The sequence below is a fragment of the Pediculus humanus genome, genomic scaffold, assembly GCF_000006295.1.
Source record: "Pediculus humanus corporis 1103172108298 genomic scaffold, whole genome shotgun sequence".
Lineage (NCBI taxonomy): Eukaryota > Metazoa > Arthropoda > Insecta > Psocodea > Pediculidae > Pediculus > Pediculus humanus.
Window position 1 is genome coordinate 886,267 of NW_002987867.1, and position 22,515 is coordinate 908,781.

The following is a 22,515-nucleotide window of genomic DNA, read 5'->3' on the forward strand; positions in this document are numbered from 1 at the left end:
TTTTTTCTATTTTTGGCTTTTCAAAATAATAATAATGAGAGAGCTCGATTAATTTTCCCACGTAAAATTCATTTTTTCTTTTTTTTTTAAGGAAAAAAAAGTGTGTCATCCAAAAATTGATATTGATTCGTTAAAAAAAAAAATTTTTTAACGGATTATTTTACCGGTAAATATTACGTTTTTAAAGTTACGTAAAAAATGTGCCTACAATTTTACGTTTTTTTTTTTTTTTTTTTTTTTTTTTTTTCTAAAAATAATGATAGTTTTGCGGTTTAAAAAAAACGCCATTTAATAAATAAATTTAATATTGATAAACCAAACATGGATCGTGCATAATAATTTTTCAATGCGTGCAGACAGACAGACAATTTTAAATCAAAAAAATGATTTTTGAACTTTTTTTTTTCTCTCTCTCTCTCTCTCTTCTCACTTCACTTATTTATTGACATTTGTTACAAAACCAGTTTTCTAGATAATTCTACTGCGCATTTATCACGGCGGCATAGTTGAAATTTTATATTTATACGAATTTAAACACACCAAAATTCAATTACGGAAATTTTTTAATTTGATTTTTTTTTAGAAAATCCACAAAAAAAAAAAAAACATTTAATGGACAATCTTTTTGCACACAATTTGAAAAGAGTCTCTGCCATAAATCACAAATTTTTTTTTTTTAGGTTTTATCAACGTGGATTAAGCAGTGATAACAAAAAATAAATAAATTCTGGCGCTTTAAAAAAATTTCATTTTAATTGTTATTATTTTACATCTGATTATCGTTTACGACATTTTAAAATATTTAAAAAACTCGAAAATCCACGAGATCTATCTACATTTTCCATTTTTTGATATAAAGTTCGACAAAAAAAATAAATTACGATATCGTTCAAGAATCTTTAGAGGACATATTTTTTAAAAAAAATTTTTAATTATGATAATAACTTTAAAATTACTCACACGACACAACCTCGGTCGTCGAGTATACATAAGAATTAAAATGAAATAATTTTTTAATTATTTATTGCTACTACCACCATCATCATCATCATTATTATTTTTTTAAGTCGTAATGCAAGTAATAAATTTTAAAAGAATTAAGTAACGTTTTTAAAATGGCGAATACTAATCTCCATGGTAGTAGTAAAGATATAAATAAATGGTATTGCTCAACTCGCGTATCTATCTCTTTCCCTTTTTTTTTTTTTTTTTAAATACCTATTTTAAGTATTAAAAAAAAAAAAAAAACGTCATTTCCGTTAAAAAGGTTCAAACTTTATCCATTTTATTTACTCTTTTAAAATACCACCTTTTTTGTAAATACGGGGATTAATTCATATACCTTTATTTTTTTGTAAAAACCCTTCAGATGATATTTATCGAAATTTCAATACCCGTAATATTAATAATAATAATAATAATAATAATAATAATAAATCGTCACGACGAAACTCATTCCCTAACGGAAACCTCCTGTGATTTATAAGAAATTTCGCAAAGACCTTTGATCATTAGAAAATAGAGAAAATTATTATAAATTATTATAACTACCTGATAAAACGTGATAATTACGAACAAACGTCGTTTTCGACCATTCATCCATATTATCTTTAACAAAAAATTTTTTTCACACGTCCTAACTCGGATAATTATTATCGCAATAGTAAAAAATAATTTTAATTTGAGGAGAAAAAAAAAAAAAAAAAAAAAAAAAACAAATTATTTTTCGTAACTTTTATGAAAAGTGTCATAAAAAAAAAATAAATAAATAAATAAAAAATTACGTAATTTTTTTTTTTTTTACAAACAACCAAGGCAAGGGGTCAAGATATTTAACAAAAAAAAAATATCTTAAATTTCAATATTTCGGCAACGGGAAAAAAAAAAAAAAATATCACCTCTCCAAATTTTTATCTTTTATATCGATATTTGATTTTTTATTTAAAAAACAACAACAACAACCAACGGCCGTGACGTAACAAATACTATCGGTTTTTTTTTTTTTTTGGGGGGGAATCACTTCCTAGAACAAATAAAATCCTTGCTTCCTTGTGTCAATAAATATTATTTTACAAGTCAGAGTTTAATCCGTGACGTGAAAATCGGTCGCACGGTTTTGTCTTTTTAGATTATAAAATAATAATAATAACAAAAAAATATAAATTTCGTCTAAAAAATTTTTTAAAACTTTTTTTTTTGTTATTTAGAGTAAAAAAATGAATAAATTCATTTCATGGCATTGTAAATTTAGGACATTTTTTTTTTTTTTTTTTCAAAACCCGTATAAATTAACAAGCTGGAAAAAAACGCACGCACGCACACACGCACGCACACACACACACACACACTTTTTTTTTATCTTTTTCGGAATTTTTTTTTAGAGAAAGTTTCTAAACTAAATTTTACAGCTCTTGCTAAAGGCGTCCCGTAAAATTTTATACAAAAATTACATCAAAATAAAAAGATTAAAATCAACTACGATTATCTAGTTGTAAAAATATAATTTCTTATTTTTTATCATTTCGTTACAAAGTGCGAAAATGTCGAAAATAAGTGGGAAAAAAAAAAAAATTTTTCATGCGGAAAAATCATTTTCCAGTAAAAAAAAAAAAAAAAAAAAAATTATTTTCAAAACAATTTATTCCTAAACATTCAAACAAGCTTATTTCCTATTGTGTTTTTATTTCTTTTTGCACGAACTCATCTTTTTTTTTTTTTTTTTTTTAAATTTTATTATTTTTTACGGATTTTATTTTTCAACAGGTACCATCCACGGATTATTTACGACCGTTGATTTTCAACCGTGTCAAAATTGTAAAAATCACCGATAAAAAAATAATTTTATATACCTACGAAAGTGAGACATGAGAAAGCTTCAATAAATTCAATCATTAATTTGATGGCTACCTTTAAACATCAAAATTAAATTTAAACTATAAAAAATTGTCAAAAAAAAACAAAACAAATACGTTATCAAATAAAGTTCAACAGTCATCTTTGGGTAAAAACTACGCTTGAATTATAAACAAATAAAACAATTGCGTGAAATCGGTTGCAAATAATTTTCCTTCGACATTTTAAAAGATAAAACCCGTGACATAACAAAACATACGAAAAAAAATTTATCTCTGTGAAAATTCTACCTCAAAGCAACAAATTTTTTCGTCTAGACTATGAATTAATGATAATTTTTATTTTAAGCTCTCGCAACAAACAACAAACAACAACAACAACAAAAAAACAAAAATTTTTTTTTTTAACGAATCGTTCTACGTTTTCATCATTTACTATATGTTTACATTTAATTTGTAAAAAAAATAACAAGAAGAGTAACTTTTGAACCTTTTAAACGGACTATTGATTTCCTAAAATACTAAAAGTTTTTGTTAAAAACTTAATACTAAAGTTAACTAAAAGAAATCTTTATTTCATGAACATCACGCTTAAAAAAGTTTTTTTTTTTAATTTTTTGACCTGCGTAAGATAATCAAAAAGGGAGCAGCTGCCATTCAAATTTTGTCTCCCTCTTAAAAAATGTCTATCTAATCATAATGATTATTCACAGTCTCCTCCTCTCCTATTGATGGTGGTATTGTATCTTATAGATTAAAAAGAAAAATTTTTAAACTTTTGTACTACTACTACTACTACTACTAATTCACATCGAAATTAAAAATACACTTCATCGTTTAAAATTTATTTTTAAACTTAACAACTTGGTGACAAAAAAAAAAAGATGCAAGAGTCTTTTTCTTCGAAAGGGTTATTATAATCCTTAAGCTAAACAACATTCAATAGTTAAAAAAATTTTTTTTTTTATATATATAATCCAACGACACTTGAATGATTACTAAAGTTTTCAACAAAAAAAAAAAACAGAAAACAGAACTTAATGAGACAAAAAATTTGAAAAATTCTTATCATTGCTGTAAATAAAGATGTTGTATTATTACAAAAATTTAAAATTTCAGTCAGGTAATAATTTATGATTTAAAAAATCATTAAAACTTTTAATAACTAAAATAATGAAATGGAAATAAAGTATTAGATAGTTTAAAAGTTTGACTTAGTTTTGGTATGAAAATAACAAAATATAATTTTATTATCAATTTGTCATTTTCCCTCAGGTAACAAACGAACCTAATTTCTCACTGATAAATGTTTATGAGTTCAAATTTTTTCTGCTTACACGTTCAATAGGAATCACTTTTTTTTTTTTTGTTAGATTTTAAATAGAAATAACGAAATTTTCTCTATTTAATCATTTTAAAAAAATAATAATTTCAATTTTTGGAGTTTGTCGAGACTCTATAACTGTCATGAATTTAATTATGAAAAATGTTAAATTATAATTTTTAACATTTATTCAATTATTAACAATAAATTTAATTCGTAAAAAATTATTTTTACAAAATTTTTGTTTTTTTACAATACAAGTATTAAGCATTGAATGAAATCGTACCAGTGTAAAATATAAATTTTAATAATGAATGTAATTGTATTGAGTAATAATAATATTTTTATCAAAATGCAATGTTATTACTGATGTTAATGAGAAAAAACTAAACGATAAATAAAAAAAGAGAAAATTCTTTACTTTGTAATAAACGTGCTATTATAAAATTATAAAAATTAATAATCAAATTCAATCGATTTGTAAATTTAAAAAGTTTTGCATCATTAATTTAAAAAAAGTAACTCAAATTAGTAAAAAATAATATTATAAAATAAAATTATTAATAATGTATTAATAATCGTAATAATCACTTTATGAAATTGTCTTAATTACTTAAATAAATTTAATTTTAAAATATATATATATATATGTAACTTACCCAATCGGTGCCAGATAAATGAGATTTGCATTGTGTTTGAATTTTTTCTCCTAATCTTGATTGTACTATAATTTGTGCTGCTTTTAGTGCTAAAAACTTGATGAATTTGTCCAAGTCCTTTTTTTCTAGTGCATTTAATTTCACTGAAGCCATATTTTCTTTTTTTTTCTTACTACACACTAAAGTTAAATAATTTTACAGTTCAGTAACATATTATTACAAAAATCAATAATAAAAAATTTAAAATATGCGTTCATAACGTTCCTGAAATAATCACACCATTTTTATATTTAATTCGTTAGGACAACCTTCGAGATGTCATACACGATATTAAGAAATATTGAGCTTTTAATTTAAATGCAATGCTGCTGTTTTTTGACATTGAGTGTGCAGACATTTATGAAAACCGTTGTACTTTGGCGCCAAGGTCTAGGTTATGCAAAATTACTATTTTGGGATACCAAAGGCAATAAATAAATTAAAATTAATGTCGATAATTAAAAAAAAAAATAAGTTATATAACCGTGAAGTTATTTAAAATGGAAATTATATTTTAGCAAAATAAACGATAAGAGCGCCTAATATATTCATGCACACCCACCGCTTATACGACAAGAAACCCTCGCCCTCGGTTCGTATCACAATCACACGTTTCTATTTTATTGAATTTATATCAATTCTTTTACAAAAAAAAAATACTTTAATTTAAAATTGGAAATAAAGAAAAAATTCTTCGTACTGAACATGACACCAAAATCATAGCACAAAACTTTAATTCACCTTCGAACAAGTACCCAATATCACGAAGCATTTCTTAGTGCCAACACAATGATCATTTGCAATTAATAATCACAGCCTTCTATAATTAAAAGAAAGCGCCCCTAGCGTTGGTAAAGCGAACTACGTTTGAATGTTGCATAATGCGCATTTAGTTGTCGTTAATAAATATTTTATATACTAAAAACTGTAAATAATAAATTTAAATTGAATTCATTAAAAAAAAAATTAATTTTAACGATTAAAATTTATTAAAATGTAAAATAATATTTTATAAAACTATTTTAATTTTTTATTAAAATTAAAATTAGTAAAAATTTTGACGCTTTCTTAATTTCAAAAAAAAAAAAAAAAAAAATTATCATTCGGTAATAAATGATTTTTTAAATATTATTGGCATGATTCAATCAAAATCTTTTAAAATATACATATTTTTTTCCCCGAATTCCTTATAAACACAAAATAACTAGAGTATTTAAACTTTTATTTTTAAAATTATAATAACTGAAATTAAAAAAAAGTATTAATTTTCAGTTTTAAATTTTAAAAAAAATTATTACTCTAAATATACTTTTTAAAGCCTTCTTAGTCTATCTTATGTAGTAATAAAAATATTTTATTATAGCTCTAAATGCTAATTGGTAATGATTCTTTATTATTGCATATAAGTAAATACAAACTTTTATGTATTCGTATGTAAATTTTTTTTATGGCATTTTATATATACAATTAGTAAAACCTAATAAAGGAATGAATTTCGTTGTGAAATAGAACCTTCAAAACTCATTATTTCAGTTAATTTAAACTATAAATATTTCATAAGAAATTATCTTTTAGTAACATTCAACAAAAAATAAATCGGCACTCAGAGATCATAAGGATTATTCAGTTTTTCTTTTTTTTAAGTTTCATTCACCAAGAATCGCGTTGTTTCCTCTATATTTACATTATCCGAATGTTCGTATTTATTAACTTTTTTTAATCCTTCTGGAAGATTCTCTTCTCTGACACTAAATGTAAAATTTTGTTATAAATTTTTAAATGAAAAATTACAAATAATCACGTTGTATCATAATCTACTTACATTACACAAGTTTCTATTTCTTCCTCATCAGAAGGCACTTGATAATATGGATTTGCAGAAGCTGGCCTAAATTTATACCCCGTTATGACAAAACATACAAAAGTTGCCAACTCTCGAAACATTTCATCCAACCATTCGTATTGAAATGTGACCGTAATCTAAAAAATTTGCAAACATATATATAATAAAACGTTTAGAACAAAAATAATTGTCACTATGTTGTGTGCTTTACCTTTAATATATAAACTATTATCCTAGTAAAATAAAAATAGCAAACAATCATAATATAAAAATGTCTAAATAATTTTAATTTTCTTAAATTTATAGCTGCTTTTCCATCAGTGTAACTAGCTTCTTGTAGATGCTTTATTGTCCAAACTACGGGAAACATGATAGCCCCACAGCATAATATATCAACTAGTATAAAAATGTCCCACCACGTTTGCTGTTCAGCATCTCCTTCTTCAGATTCATCGATTATAATTTTAGCTATATTGGCTAATACTTGCAAAGGAAGCACAATCATAAAAATTTTTTTGTGCTTTTCTGATAAAGCATCTCCGCGCCTTATAAAAGTCCATCCAGTACCAATAAGAAGAATTACGGTGAAAAGAACGGAACCTTTTAACCTTCAAATAGTACAAAACAAGCGTTTTAAATCGAAAATTTGTGTAAAAATACATTTATAGAACTTTTTAATTAAAACTTACAAATAAATGATGTAGAAAAGAATTGCCCATGTTTCAACATGTTCTCCATTTCTTTGAATAAAATGAAAATGAATTCCGTGAAATAATAGGGATAGACATTTTAAATAAACTAAAACTACCATAAGGTAATGAATTTTAAATACGGGATGCCTGAAATAAATGAAATAAATTTTGAAAGAGAGTTTTATTTAGTAGATTGTCATTTTAAAAAAAAATTACTTACTTGCTTTTCATTAAAATGTAAAGCCAAAATGTACCACATAAGAAAAAAATCATTGACATCATAAAGTATAAACCAGATAAAGGCATTTCCCCAGCGGATAAATAATTATTTTGATTGATCTCTTCTATTTCAATCTAAAATGTAGTAAATAAAATAATATAAATAATTGAATAATTAAAAAATTATTTACTTACTTAAAATAAAAAATTTTACTCACTTTAAAATCTACTTTTACAGCCATTTTTTTATTATAATTTGGACAATTGTGAAAATACAAATTATACAGTCCTTGAGAAGCTTCTGAAGGAATGAACACTAAAAACTGCAAAATAAATTTTTAAAAATCATTTAAATATTATAAAAACTTTAATGTTAGTTACTTGTTTAAAACTTCAAAATTTTCAATTACATCTTACCTCAGCACTTATATTTTTTTCTATTTTCATTGGAACCAAAACTTGAGCTTTACTATTTCTCGAGTTAAAATATTTTCCATTATTGGATAAAAGATTATTGGGATAATTTTGATAATTACTTGCATTATATAGTTCTTCTTTATTTTTAAAAATTCTAACCATATTAAGTGTTCTACCATATATCATTAGGCTGAAAAAGTTTTAGATATAATAAACATATTAAATAATAATAAAAATTAACTTTAAATTTTTTAAAATATCAACTTACCTTTTAGACTTAAAATTCATTACAAAATATATGGAATTTTTAAAAGCTCCTACTCCCATTTCGCCACTATCAAAAGATCTTTCTAAAACACATTTATCCTGATGATGATCTAAATATGGATTCATTATATACCTCATCGTTTTGTCCAAAGAAAACCCAAACACATCATTTTCTCTAAAAGGAACACTTTGAAAGTATTTTACTTTAACATTAAGTATACCACCCTCATAAAATCCAAAAGTACTTAATGGAATATATTTTCTCGTATCATTCTTAAAAAAAAAAAAAAAAAAAAAAATAAATAAATAAATAAAATAAAATCAGGTAGTTATAAATGATTTACATTATGCATTTTTTATAGTAAAAAAAAAAATTAACAACATAAAATATCTTACTAATATTTCCAATTTATGAATTCTTCCATAAGCATTACGCAAGAAAAGAAAAAATAAAATAACTAAAAAATTCATTTTGTCAAACCATATACTATCTTTTAAACTTATAAAACAAAAAAATCATTTTATTAACTGTTTATTAACGTAAAAATATTTTAAATTTAACAACAAGTTTTGTCATTTCAATTTTTTTTTTTTCCTATTGAAAAATATTTTACGTCATCGAAAAAATAGGCATAAAAATTAATGAGTTGTAAAGTAATAAATTTAAAGTAAAAAATATTATTAAATAACACAAAATAGAAAATTATTGACTACAATGCTAATTTTTTATTGTAAAATCTCAATAAAAATTTTAGTTGTAGCAGAAAATTATTTTTTATAACGTGCCATAGAGTAAAAATTGACGCCATTTTTGTCAATATTCAAAAATGGCTCACCACGTAAACATTCAAAATTGTTTTCTTTCAACGAAAAATTCATTAATTTACAACCTAATAAAACTCAAAACATAGAATCCCTAAATTCATTTTTTATGTATATATATTTAAAAAAACAATCATTAAAGCAAAGAAAAAAAAACTTTTTAATATTAAGTGTATCAAATTAATTTATTAGTTTAAAAAAGAAAAAAAAAAGTTACAAATAAATTAGGTTATTTGGTTTATTATTTTGGCGAGGATTTAGTAGATAAAAAAATTTTTTTTTTTTTTTTTTATCTAAGTTAAAGCTAATTTTAAGTATTATGAGCCCAAGCTTGAAAGTCTTTTTTTAATTCATTGAATTTCCCATTTAACATTGATTTTCTAATCGTTGAAAGAAATTCAAAATAGTGATGAATGTTGTGTCTGAAAAAATATAAAATTTAAATAAAAAATAAATCATTTTATAAATATTTTAAAACCTATTAAAAAAAAAAAAGAAATTTTTTGTCGATTATAGTTTAAATATGTATATTCCAAGGAAGAAACATTTTACAAATTTTTCAATTGTTTAATCACCACAAATGATTTATGTAGTCTATAATCATTATCAATAGTTTAATCATTATACAATTTTGAAAAAAAATATACTTACATTTTTAATAAAGTTAATCCAAGCAATTCTTTTACATTTACTAAATGATGTATGTAGGCCCTTGTGTGATTTTTGCAAGTAAGGCAATTGCAATTTTGCAACAATGGAGAAAAGTCATCAGCATAACTGTAAAAAAATTTTTTTTTTTTTTTAGTTTCCATTTTAAAAATAAAAGTAATAAACAAAATAATACTTGATGATGGTTACCAAGAATCTGAAATTGAAATGTAATATTTTGGAACAATGGTTAATTTTTTTTTTTTCGATGGGGGAATTAATTCTTGATTTGAATTCGTTTTTATCGTTTTGCCGTTAATTTCATGCATTTTGTTAACCCCATAACAACCATTTGTGTAAGAAAAAGAAAAGATTTCACTTTTGTTTGGAAAAATAAGAGCTCTTTTTTGCTCTGTAATAAAATATGGATAAGAAGAATCAAACAAATCAAAACCATAATCTATTAAGTCTAATACTGTACTAGGATTCCAACATCCATGTATAATCCTTAACTTTTCTACAGGAATATATTTCTAAAAGAAATAATTTAATTAATTAAGTACTCTTAATAATAATAATAATAATAATTAATGTATTAGTAAAAAAATTACCAAACTGGCATCCAATGCTGGCTTAATATCACTGAATTTCATGTTTGCAACATGCTCACTGCAATCATGCAAACCATCAATTACAACACCAAAAATTGGACCTGTACCAATTATTTTGCTACATTCTTCCCTAAGTTTAAGATCAAAACCACCTTCAACAGCAGCAAGCATATAACTTTCTTTTAATATTTCTGACTGTTTGTAGTATTCTAAACACTTATCAAAAAATAAAGCTGTATTTTGATAAGATTTCACATTTCTTTTTTTGAAGCTATTTATATCTGTGTCTCCATCAGCTAACATTAAAAACATGTCTGGTTTTAAATCTTCAATTATTTCCATATATTCTGCAGCTGAGTAACATTTTCTTCCAAATCTGGTCCAAAATGAAATTTTTTCTTTTTCATGATAACCTTCTTTTCTTTTTTCACCAGGATTTATTATGGAACAGTAAGTTAAAAATTCATTCATACCAATAAATTTTGCAATCTTGTCATTACTTAATTTAATTCTATCTCTAATATTAATTATGTGAGATATGGGAATGTGCAGACCTAAATTTTCACTAGTTATGTTTTCAATAATATCTGGAGTGAGATGAGGAACTGTTCCACTCTGAAACAAAATAAAAATTATTAAAAAAATGAAAAAAAAGTTCAAGTCAACAAAATTTTTAAGAATTACTTCTTGGGTAATTCCTAAAAAAAATAATTGTCAAATTAGTCATCAATTTGAAATACCTATTAAAAGATTTAGAAAATTAGGATAATTAAATTATTTGTCATTTGTGTAAAAAGGGATGAAAAACAACAGAAAAAGAAAAGTCTAATATTATAATTCTATAAATTATTCAATTAATTTGTACTTCGTTGACTTACTTTCGTATACAATAAAGCATGCGGAGTTTCCATTTTAAATTCTGGTAGCCTCTGTATGTCAGATATACAGCCCATTCGGGCAGAGACATCGATGAACTTAAATGAAAACTTCATTTTTAATAAAAGTAATAATACTAAATCATTCTTTGGTTGACCGGTATCAAATAAATAAATAAATAAATAAGTGTATAAGTATTTACATTTTACAAAAAATTACTCTACGGCTACGCGGCCCTGTAAAGATAGTTCTTCCAGCCGCCACAACTGCGCTTACCTTCGAAAGTAGAAGGCTGTGATTATTAATTACGAAGGATCACTGTGTTGGCACTGAGAAATGCTTCGTAAAACGGGATAGTAGTTCGGAAGTGAAAAAAAAGATTTGTGCTTTGAATTTACTGTGATAATCAGTATGAACCACGTATACCTAATTTGCACTTTCAAATAAAAATAGTTTTTTGGTACTAAAGAGGATTTAAATTTTTAAATAGATACAAGTGTTATTGTGCAAACGACCGAGGGCGAGGGTTTTTTTATATTGTTAAAGCGGTGGGTGTGCATGCATTTCAGGCGTTCTTATCGTATATTACTGCTGGACAATGTATTCATGGAACGCATGGAACTATGAACCTGGATTCGTTATCATTTACTTTGTCACAAATAACTTATTTGGTGGCAAATTTGTCAAAGAAAAACCTAAAACATAGTACTCAGGAACTAGCCAATGTAAGTACTTGAAGGTTTGAGTTTCTGTTAACAGATGGTGACTTGCCCAATGAAGGCTCTTTGTTCACTAAAATTTATTATTTTTATCTTTTGATGAATATAAAATTTATCTATTTAAAATATTTTATCATTTGCAAATTATTGAGCTTTTTTTTTTTTACTTTCTTAAATATTAAAACTAACGATTTTAGGCTAGCTTATTTTTCTTATTATGCTTAAAATAGTTTTAGCATAAAGTTATTGTTTTTTTTATTTTATTTTCAATATTTAAAAATTGTAATTTTAAATAGTTTTGCTATTTTATAAATTGAATATGCTTTGACCTAAATTTTTATTATGGCTTGGAATTCAAATAGATTAGAATAAATTTTTTATTAATTCTTTAATATAATACATATCATTGAAATAAGTTACCACAGTGTTATCTGTTCAAAGAAATATTGTTTATATTACATTCTTACAATATTTAAACTTATTTAGTAAACTTTTCCTTTTTCAGTTGGTTTTGTCTCACGGTCTTGAAGCTGATCGGCATTTATTGCGTTGCCTATTTTCCCACATTGATTTGAGCACTGAGGGAACTAAAAAAACCAACGGCAACAGCAAAGATTGTCTTCAGATTCAGCTGCTAATTCAAGAATGTGCCAATCTCATATCAAAACCTACATTGATTTCTCATGTTTGCTATGCTGTAGATAATCCATTACATCATCAAAAGGTATTCTTTATTTTAAATTATTTATAAAATATTTTAAGAAAATGTAAAAGTTGCATTTGAGGGGAAATTATGTTTGCCATTAAAATTATTTTTAAAAAACCTAATGGAAAAAAAGAAAAAGTGAAAACTTTAATAAAAGAGTTAATTAATATATATATATATATACTAAAATGTTTTTTAAAAATTTGAAAATTATTACTATATATTAATTTTATTTATTTTTGTGTTTTTAATCGATTTCAGACCTTAAAACCAACCCCTCACTTTTTTGGACAATTACGAAAAATTCTTAAGTTGACACCAGTTCAAGAAGTGGTATTTGGCTTAGCTTTAGTACATTCTTCAAATCCTGAATTTCAAAAGCTGTCTGTTCAGTTTACTAGGCAAAAGTTGCCTGATCTTATTGGGTCATATATTGACGCCGAAACTTCAAGTAGTAGACAACAGGAAGGAGGACTTCACGATACGACGCCTGAAGTTTTGCATTTAATATTAACCAGTTTAACTCAAGATAAATTTTCAATCAGTGTTGAAACAAAAACTGTTTTTTGGAAGCGTTTACAAAGAGACTTCCCGCGTGAACACGTGCCTGTCATTTTAGCGCCTTTGTTATATCCGAACAGACCGGATTTGCCAATGGAAAAAATTAATCAAGAAACAACAATAATGGCCAGTAATATTTTAGAAAATTCACTGCCTGATCTCATTATGGAGATGGGATATAATTTTTGCTCTTCAATTGAAGAGTGTAAAAACAATCTTATAAATTTTAGTGCTCGAGATTTGCCCCCGGGAGCCGTTGCTCGTGTTATAACCATGATGATTCGGTCTCATACCGGTTTGGGAGATCAAATAAATTTACAAAGTTTACAAAATCCACCCAATTTTTGGGGTAATGAAAAAAGTGATAAAACTCCGAATGATTTAAATCATCCTACAACATGGAATATGGAAAATTTTATACAAGCCGTTAAAGAGTTATCTCCAAATATATCTTGGAGAGACGTTGTTTCCGAACTGGATAATCCTGATTTTTTGATCAAAGACCGGCAAGGCTTTAACTTATTATTTAGTGGGTTACGTTTAATGTTCGGTGTTTTGTATCAACCTTTCCCGATTGAATTGTTTTATCGGAAGTGGAAGAATACAGATGGTCAGTACTCATTAATAATGCAGATTTTGAAGAATCCGGACACTTTTAGTTTTGCAGATTATCCATATCATTCTGTAACTGTGGATATTTTAAAAGCTACTCCGGAAAGTGACAATAAAGAAATCACGACTTGGAGATCCTTAGATCTAATTGAAACGTTACTCTACCTGTCTGACAGAGGATTATATAGCCAAGTGCAAGAGTTATTTAAATTTCCAGTTCATCATTGCCCTGATGTCATAGTACTTGGCTTATTGCAAATTCAGCCTCCTCTAACCGTTTTAAGGCAAGAATTACTTACTAATCTAATGCCAATATTTTTGGGAAATCATCCAAATTCAGCTATTATACTTCACCATGCATGGCATTGTGTCAACATTTCAATTAAACCTATTATTATGCACGCGATGGCTGAGTGGTACCTAAGAGGAGACAACGATCAAACTCGACTGTCACGAATTTTAGATGTAGCTCAAGATCTCAAGGCTCTATCTTTACTATTAAATGCCCAATCATTTCCTTTTGTGATTGACTTAGCCTGTTTGGCATCTCGAAGGGGATATTTAAAATTAGATAAATGGCTTACCGACAAAAGTGGAGAACATGGTGAACCTTTTGTATCCGCCTGTGTGAAATTCCTGCAAAGACGTTGCCCGCGCATCATGGGAGCTGTAAAAGAAGATAACATCCCGAAAGCAGCTCAACTTCCTCATGAAACTCTTGCAACTATGCTTGCTGTTCTCCAAGTTTGTGCTCGAAACGTATCGCAAGAGTTGTCAGATGCCATCCTGGCAATGGTTGGAAACTGTAATCTTTTGATTAATAATTCAAGGCAACCTCCTCCTGGAGTGTTGAGGCATCGTGGTTTGGATCAAGCTTTCAATCCATTTCCTACTCCACCAGTTGATTCTATAACAAATTTGGGAAGCAGTTTGGCTGGAATGGGACTTGGAATGGCGCCTCCTAGCAGTTCGGCTTTTAATTTGCCAGCTAGCTTGGGACCTTTAGTGTCGACACCAGGATCTCCTTCCAGATTGATTGGTGCTGGACCGTCACAAAGTCCCTTTCCTATCATACCTTTAGGATCTGCTCTTCAGCATCCAGTAGGTGCTCCACAAGTGGTACCCACTGCTACGTCACTTGTAAATGTTAATACCATTGGAGCCCTTGCTCGTATACCTCAGCCGGGAGTCGAAAAAGCTCAAACACCCAGCCTTTTTGGAGACATGCTGCAAACCGTGTCTAAAGAAGTAGAAGAAGAAGCTAACAGTTATTTTCAGAGAATATATAATCATCCACCTCATCCTACTCTTACAATCGAAGAAGTATTAGAAATGCTTAAAAAATTTATGGAGTCTCAGAATAAGAGAGAAAGAGTTGGTTTTCATTTTTTTTTCTCTTGTAATTACTTTAAATTCATTCCAAAATACCTAATACTGATTTTCTGATTTTTAGGAAGTATTTCATTGTATGTTGAAAAACCTATTCGAGGAATACAGATTTTTCCCTCAATATCCAGATAAAGAATTACATATTACCGCTCAATTGTTCGGAGGCATTATTGAAAGAGGTTTGGTACCTAGCTACATGATTTTGGGTCTTGCTCTAAGATTTGTCTTAGATGCTCTTCGCAAGCCTTACGGAAGTAAAATGTATTTTTTCGGGATTGCCGCTCTCGACAGATTTAAATTTCGTTTGAAAGAATTTCAAAAATATTGTGAACACGTTGCTAACATCCCTCATTTTAGTGATTTTCCAGCGCATTTGATTGAGGTAAATGTTTTTTTTTTTTTTTAAATATCCTGACAGGTTTATTTACTCGATTTAATTTTTTTTTTTTTTTTTTTATTAATATTAGTATGTAGAGTACGGACTGCAATCGCAAGAGCCTCCGAACCGACCACAAGGTCAAGTTTTACCTTCTGCTATTACGGCAATTTTGCAGCAAAGTTTAGGACAAACAACTACCATTTATAAAACCATGACAACCACTACTCTGACTACAACTACCACTATTAGTAAAGTGACTACCACGTCGTCTCTACCTCTTCGTCCATCCATAGCAAACGCTACAAATATAGATACACTCCTGGTTGCGACCGAAAAAGAAGAAAAAATGACCGCTCCACCTGATACCATGCAGGTAAATTTCGATTTCAATATTTGTAATTTTTACTCACTTTTAAAAGTAAAATATTAACACAATGTTTAAAAAAAAAAATTTAAATTTAATTATAATTTGACTTACAGGATAAAGTTGCGTTCATATTCAACAATTTAAGTCAATTGAATTTACAATCGAAATGCGACGAATTGCGAGAACTTGTGACAGAAGAATACTGGCCTTGGATGTCTCAGTACCTCGTCATGAAACGAGCCAGCATCGAGTTAAATTTTCACGTATTGTACTCTAATTTTCTGGACGTCTTGAAAATTCCAGAAGTGAATCGTATGGTGTTACGCGAGACGTACCGAAACATAAAAGTATTGTTGCGTAGCGACAAAGGCATAGCTAACTTTTCCGACAGGTCGCTTTTAAAAAATTTGGGACATTGGTTAGGAATGTTAACATTGGGTCGAAATCAACCTATTTTATTTGTTGATATCGATGTGAAAAGTTTACTCGTCGAAGCCTATCACAAGGGTCAACAAGAATTGCTTTACGTCGTTCCTTTTGTGGCAAAAGTTTTAGAATCATGCGCGAAAAGCAAAATTTTCAAGCCGACAAATCCTTGGACAATGGCAATTATGAACTTATTGTCGGAACTTCATTGCGAACCCGATTTAAAATTGAACTTGAAATTTGAAATTGAAGTTTTATGTAAAAATTTGGATATAGACGTTAAAAAATTAAAACCCTCGGGATATTTGAAGGATCCAAAACAACTGGAACTTTTGGAGCACCAATTAAGTCATCCGAGCAAAAAATCAGAAAATCAACAAAGTGCTCCATCGCAACTGCAGACACAAACTGGTTTGTATATTTATTATTTTTTTTTTTTTTTTTTTTACACTACTCTCGGCACCGAGCTTGTTCTAGAACTTTAAATATTCCCTTTTTAAAACGTACCGTTGTCATCAAAACAATTGAAATTTATCGGCAGCCATTTAGGCTGTTTCATAACAGTAATTCATTGCAATTTTTTATTTTTTATTCTTAACAATGGAAATTACAATTCGTTTCCAAGATCAAAAATCATTAATTTTAACTTTTTGGATTTTTCCGCTATAATACTGTGGAAGTTAGTAAGTACGGCTCACCTACTAATAACAAAAAAATCTCATTTGCTCTAATAATAATTTATATTCTGACGTTTTATTACTTAACAGCTTCTCAGAGTAACGTATTATCGAATGCTGATGAAATCACAAATGCAACCACTGTGGCGCCAGCAACTTCGGTGGCACCAACAACGACGACCCCCATGTCAAATATCCCTCCCGGACCACCAGAACCTCGTTTTAATTACATGGATTTGAATGTGTCTAGCGTTTCTAATTTAACTCCTCATATCACCATAAACAGCCAAGTAATTTGATTTACTCGTAATTTTTTTATACAAATGTTTATATATATATATATATATATATATATATATATATATATATATAGGTAAAAGTAATGGGTGTTATAAAAAAAATTGTATTAGTTACAGTTATTTCAAGCTCACCCTCACTTGAAGCAACTCGTCGTTAGTGCCGTCGAGAGAGCTGTGCAAGATTGGATTCATCCGGTGGTAGAACGCTCGATAAAAATTGCCGTCTCCACTTGCGAATATGTTGTAAAACAAGATTTTGCGGTTGATCCAGACGAATCACGTATGCGAATTGCTGCCCATCACATGGTTCGAAATTTGACCGCGGGCATGGCTATGATTACCTGTAGAGATCACATGATAACTTCAATAAGTGCAAATTTGAAAACTGCTTTTGCTAACGCCTTGCAAGGTGCCACTCCTCAGCAACGTGAATTGGCAGATTCGGTTGCGACTAGCATTGCCGAAGACAATATGGAATTGGCTTGTGCTTTTATACAAAAGGCCGCCATTGAAAAAGCCATTCCCGAAATTGATAAAAGATTGTTGTCGGTTCGTACACACACACACACACACACACACCTTTTTTTAAAACGACGATAATTCGAGCTGCTACGATATTATAATTTGAGTAAATTTTTTTTTTCAGGAATACGAATTACGTAAAATAGCGAGAAACGAAGGTAGAAGATATTGCGATTCTCAAGTTCTTACATATCAAGCTGAAAGAATGCCCGAACAAATTCGACTTAAAGTAGGAGGAGTTAATAGTCAAAGAATGATTGTTTATGATTTTTTTGCTCGAAATATTCCTGGATTTTTGCCACTGTCAGATAGAGATACTGCTTTGTTCATACCGAAACCTGTTTCCGTAAGTTTATTTTTCATTATTATTATTATTATTATTATCATCATTACGATAAATGGTTTTTGTTCGAAATTAATTAACTACTCACGGCGTTACTCGGTAAACAATTATTTAAAAAAAAAATAAAAAATAAACTGAATTTTTTTGAAATGTCTTCGTTTAAATATTTAGATGGATTTCGGAGAAAGCGACAGAAAATTTTTATATTCAAAAAAATTATTTCACCCTTGTAAAAACGATCTGGATAATAGTGAGATATTATGTTATCCATCTCTGGAAGAATTTTTAACCTGTTCATACAAAAATGATGTATTTGAATGTTTGAAAAACCCGAAGAATCATAAACAAATCCTTCAATTTATCCAATTCATAAAGGTATTTCCTTTTTCCAGAAAATTTCCTTATTCTATCTTTCCTTTTTCAAATATATTCCTTTTACATTACAGATTCCACGAAGAGAGATATTAATTTAATTTTTCGATTATTTATAAATTTTTTCCTTTTTTTTTTTTTTTAATAGCAGGAATCTCATACGGTTACGGCCTTTCAAACAAGTAATCCGACTCAAATCGCGTATCAAAACGATGAAATCGGTCCTCTGTATGATAAATTAGCGTCAGAGTTAGATTTATGTTTCCAAAATGCTTTGGCAACCCCCGGAGTCATAGCTACCGCTAATCCTCAAATAGCAGCAATACAAAGTTTAAGAGATGCCTTACTCATTGCAAAAAGGTCTAGAGACCCAACTTCGGCTTTGGCATTACTTCAAAAAGTAAATTTTAACTCTTATAATTATTAGCGTTATTCATTTTTGTACTTACTTATGATTGATTGATTGATTTACTTTTTTCTAGGCCGTCGAAGGTCTCCTAGACGGAGTTCCTCAAATGTCAAACGTTGATCCCGATCTTACATTACGATTCAGAGAAGCTCATCTCCGAGTTCTCAAAGGTCTTCAAGATCCCAGAATGTACGGAGTTCAATGGACTAATAAGCACATAACGAGATGTTTGCTCGAATGCAGAGAAGAATGGCGTTACAATTTAGAAGCTGTAGATTGTTTGATCCGTTCTGGTTTGGTCAATTTTAATCAGTAAGTTGTCGACCAGATGATTCCTCATCGTTTTTTATTAGGCCTAAAAAAAAAAAATAATAATAATAATAATAATAATAATATTATTATTATTTCTTTGATTTCTAAACGGTTACGTTTTAAAAAAAAATGTTTGTTATTTAAACTTACCCGAATTTTTATTTCAGACTTAATAATTTACTTGAAGCCATGAGAGCAACTCACGATCCGACGACATTAACCGATTTGGCTCCTCCCGGACCGTTGGGTCACATTCATTCTGGAATTATGCAAGTTCGAGTAAGTATCAGTAGAGTAAAAAAAAAATTGAAAAATAATTTCAATAAATGTTTGTTTGGAAAATAAAATAAATTGTATTTAATTTATTAATTTAGCAAAGGGAATACGACGATCCTCAAGGATTTCCTGAAAAAACTGATTTCTTGTTAAGGGATTGGTTACACGTTTACTACAGTACTCGTGACGTAGGAAAGTCTTTTAACATGTTCGTGCATCAGGTAAAAAAAAAAAAATTTCATTTCGGAATTATTTGAACTTGTTCTTTACAATAAATTTACCTTTTTTTTTTTTTTTTCTGAATTTTCCAGATGAATTACCATGGAATATTGAAAACGGATGAATTGATAACAAAATTTTTCCGAATTTCCACGCAATTTTCCGTCGACATGTGTTACCGAACGCTGAGTGAAATGCCCAATTCTCCGAGTTTGGTTCGAGCCAAGTGCTTTCGCACGTTTGATGCTTTTGGCAAATTGATTGCTTTACTAGTCAAACACAGCGGAGATTCTGGAAACAACAGCACAAAAATGAATTTATTAAACAAAGTATTGGGAATCGTGACCGGGTGTTTGCTGTTGGATCACGAAGTTCGCGGTACCGAATTCCATCATTTACCCTACCAAAGAATTTACATAATATTGTTCCTCGAATTGAATCAACCCGAGCCTTTGTTAGAGGCTATCAATTTTCAGGTTTGTCACGTTTATTTATTTTTTTAAAATTGTTAGTTGTAAAATTTTCGTAAATTTTTAAGGTTTTCGAATAAAAATTTTCAGGTTTTTAAGAGTCAAAATTACTTTTTAATTAATCATCATCATCATCATAAACTAAACTTTTCAATATTATTATTATTTTTTTATTTTTTTCTCCCCCCAATAGTTTGCGTTTGTTCGCGGATGAAAGTAATATAATAAATAAATATCAAGAAAGTGAAAGTAAAATGATGAAAATAAATTTTTTTTTTGTTTTGTTTGTTGCTAAAAAATTTGTTTGGCTGTAAGTTTACCGTACGAGGTCTACAAAAAAAAAAAAAAAAAATCAAAAAATCAAAAAATCAAAAAAAGCAAAAAGTAATTGAATGGATTTTTAAATGTTTTTTTTTTTTTTTTTTTTTTGTTTTTTTCACACGACAGGTTTTGACATCTTATTGTCACGTGATGCACTTAATAAGACCTACAAAAGCTCCAGGTTTTGCGTACGCATGGTTGGAATTGATTTCTCACAGAGTTTTTATCGGACGAATATTAGCTCTTACCCCTCAGCAAAAGGTAATTTTAAAATTATTTATTTATTTATTTATTTTCTAACGGTGTAAATAATTTACCCTTTATTAATATTTTTAAGGGTTGGAACATGTATTCGCAACTTTTGATTGATTTGTTCAAATTCTTGGCTCCGTTTTTGAGAAATGCGGAAATGGCAAAACCCGTCACCATGTTGTACAAAGGAACTTTACGAGTCCTTTTGGTACTTTTACACGATTTCCCAGAGTTTCTTTGCGATTACCACTACGCTTTTTGCGACGTGATACCATCTAATTGCATTCAGGTGACAAAAAAAAAAAAAAATTTGAGTTGGTACGCACGTGCGTACGTGCGGCCGTGTACGTTATTTAAAAAGAAAATAAATTTTTTTTCCAGATGAGAAATTTGATTTTGTCCGCTTATCCTCGAAACATGAGATTACCCGATCCGTTCACTCCCAATTTAAGAGTGGAAGTTTTGTCCGAAATAACGATACCGCCAAAGATACTATCCAATTACGCATCCATGATCACTCCGATTTCATTTAAAAAAGATCTTGATTCGTACCTGAAACAGCGGTCGCCTGTTACCTTTTTATCTGATCTCAGAAGCAATTTGCAAATATCTAACGAACCAGGAATGAGTTACAATATTCCACTGATGAACGCTTTGGTTCTCTACGTGGGAACTCAAGCGATTCAACACATTCGGAGCAAAGGTTTGACACCAAACATGTCGACGATCGCAAGTTCGGCTCACATGGATATTTTCCAGAATTTAGGAGTTGATTTGGATACTGAAGGTGTGAATTTGTTTTTGAACACGTCGAGTCTTGGTTGATGTTAAATAATTAAAAAAAATTAAATTCCTCTAATTTGTTTTTCCAGGGAGATATTTGTTTTTAAATGCGATTGCTAATCAGCTTCGATATCCGAATATTCATACGCATTATTTCAGTTGTACACTATTGTATCTTTTTGCGGAGTCAAACACGGAGTCGATTCAAGAGCAAATAACGAGGGTTTTATTAGAAAGACTCATTGTGAATCGTCCTCATCCCTGGGGACTCTTGATCACTTTTATCGAACTCATTAAAAACCCGAGTTATAAATTTTGGAACCACGAATTTGTACACTGCGCTCCAGAAATTGAAAAGTAATTAATATTCTTCCTCTTTTTCTTCTTCATCCTCTTCTTTTTCTTCCTCTTTTTCTTCTTCATCCTCTTCTTCTTCTTCTTCTTCTTCTTCTTCTTCTTTTTCTTCTTCCTCTTCTTCCTCTTCTTCCTCTTCTTCTTCTTCCTCTTTTTCTTCTTCATCTTCTTCTTCTTCTTCCTCTTTTTCTTCCTCTTTTTCCTCTTCCTCTTCCTCTTCTTCTTCTTCTTCCTGTTCTTCTTTAGGATTTTCGAATGGAGGATTTTACTAATTATTTCATGTCTTACGTTTACAGGTTATTCGAATCTGTCGCCAGGTCTTGTATGGTTCCAAAACAAGTGAATCAACAACAAGAAAACGACATTGGCGAACCTCTGGCCGTATGAAATTTGAACTTGGAATTTTACTTTTACTTTTACTTTTTCAAATTTTTTTTTTTTTCAATTTTTTTTTTTTTTTTTTTAAATAACCGTGAAA

The 22,515-nt window shown here is 28.5% G+C and overlaps 4 protein-coding genes across 4 annotated transcripts in view; 1 reads left to right on the forward strand and 3 right to left on the reverse strand.

The window, feature by feature from the left end:
• Phum_PHUM564240 (uncharacterized protein) overlaps positions 1-4,988 on the reverse strand; it is a gene marked incomplete at both ends in the record, with an annotated part of 15,008 nt that extends 10,020 nt beyond the window's left edge. The window contains one exon of the mRNA XM_002431951.1: positions 4,832-4,988. Within this exon, the coding sequence (XP_002431996.1) occupies positions 4,832-4,988 (157 nt within the window). The remainder of the gene's footprint in view (positions 1-4,831) is intronic.
• Positions 4,989-6,513: 1,525 nt separating this feature from the next.
• Positions 6,514-8,438, reverse strand: Phum_PHUM564450 (protein GPR107 precursor, putative; the record flags this gene model as incomplete). Its single annotated transcript, XM_002431952.1, has 8 exons — positions 6,514-6,622; positions 6,697-6,854; positions 6,929-7,325; positions 7,407-7,556; positions 7,630-7,763; positions 7,847-7,951; positions 8,046-8,235; positions 8,314-8,438. 8 exons carry the CDS (start codon positions 8,436-8,438, stop codon positions 6,514-6,516), a joined length of 1,368 nt encoding a protein of 455 aa, XP_002431997.1.
• Positions 8,439-9,444: 1,006 nt separating this feature from the next.
• Positions 9,445-11,385, reverse strand: Phum_PHUM564460 (queuine tRNA-ribosyltransferase, putative; the record flags this gene model as incomplete). The annotated part of the gene is made up of 5 exons (XM_002431953.1): positions 9,445-9,556; positions 9,786-9,911; positions 9,993-10,299; positions 10,399-11,008; positions 11,272-11,385. 5 exons carry the CDS (start codon positions 11,383-11,385, stop codon positions 9,445-9,447), a joined length of 1,269 nt encoding a protein of 422 aa, XP_002431998.1.
• Positions 11,386-11,892: 507 nt separating this feature from the next.
• On the forward strand, positions 11,893-22,424 carry Phum_PHUM564470 (CCR4-not transcription complex, putative; the record flags this gene model as incomplete). The annotated part of the gene is made up of 19 exons (XM_002431954.1): positions 11,893-11,994; positions 12,494-12,712; positions 12,956-15,241; positions 15,321-15,638; positions 15,724-16,008; positions 16,116-16,839; positions 17,196-17,395; positions 17,516-17,953; positions 18,051-18,272; positions 18,793-19,041; positions 19,124-19,362; positions 19,530-19,641; positions 19,737-19,859; positions 19,950-20,333; positions 20,775-20,909; positions 20,986-21,189; positions 21,282-21,687; positions 21,773-22,040; positions 22,334-22,424. The coding sequence occupies 19 exons, from the start codon at positions 11,893-11,895 to the stop codon at positions 22,422-22,424; spliced, it is 7,005 nt and encodes a 2,334-aa protein (XP_002431999.1).
• Positions 22,425-22,515: the final 91 nt, after the last annotated feature.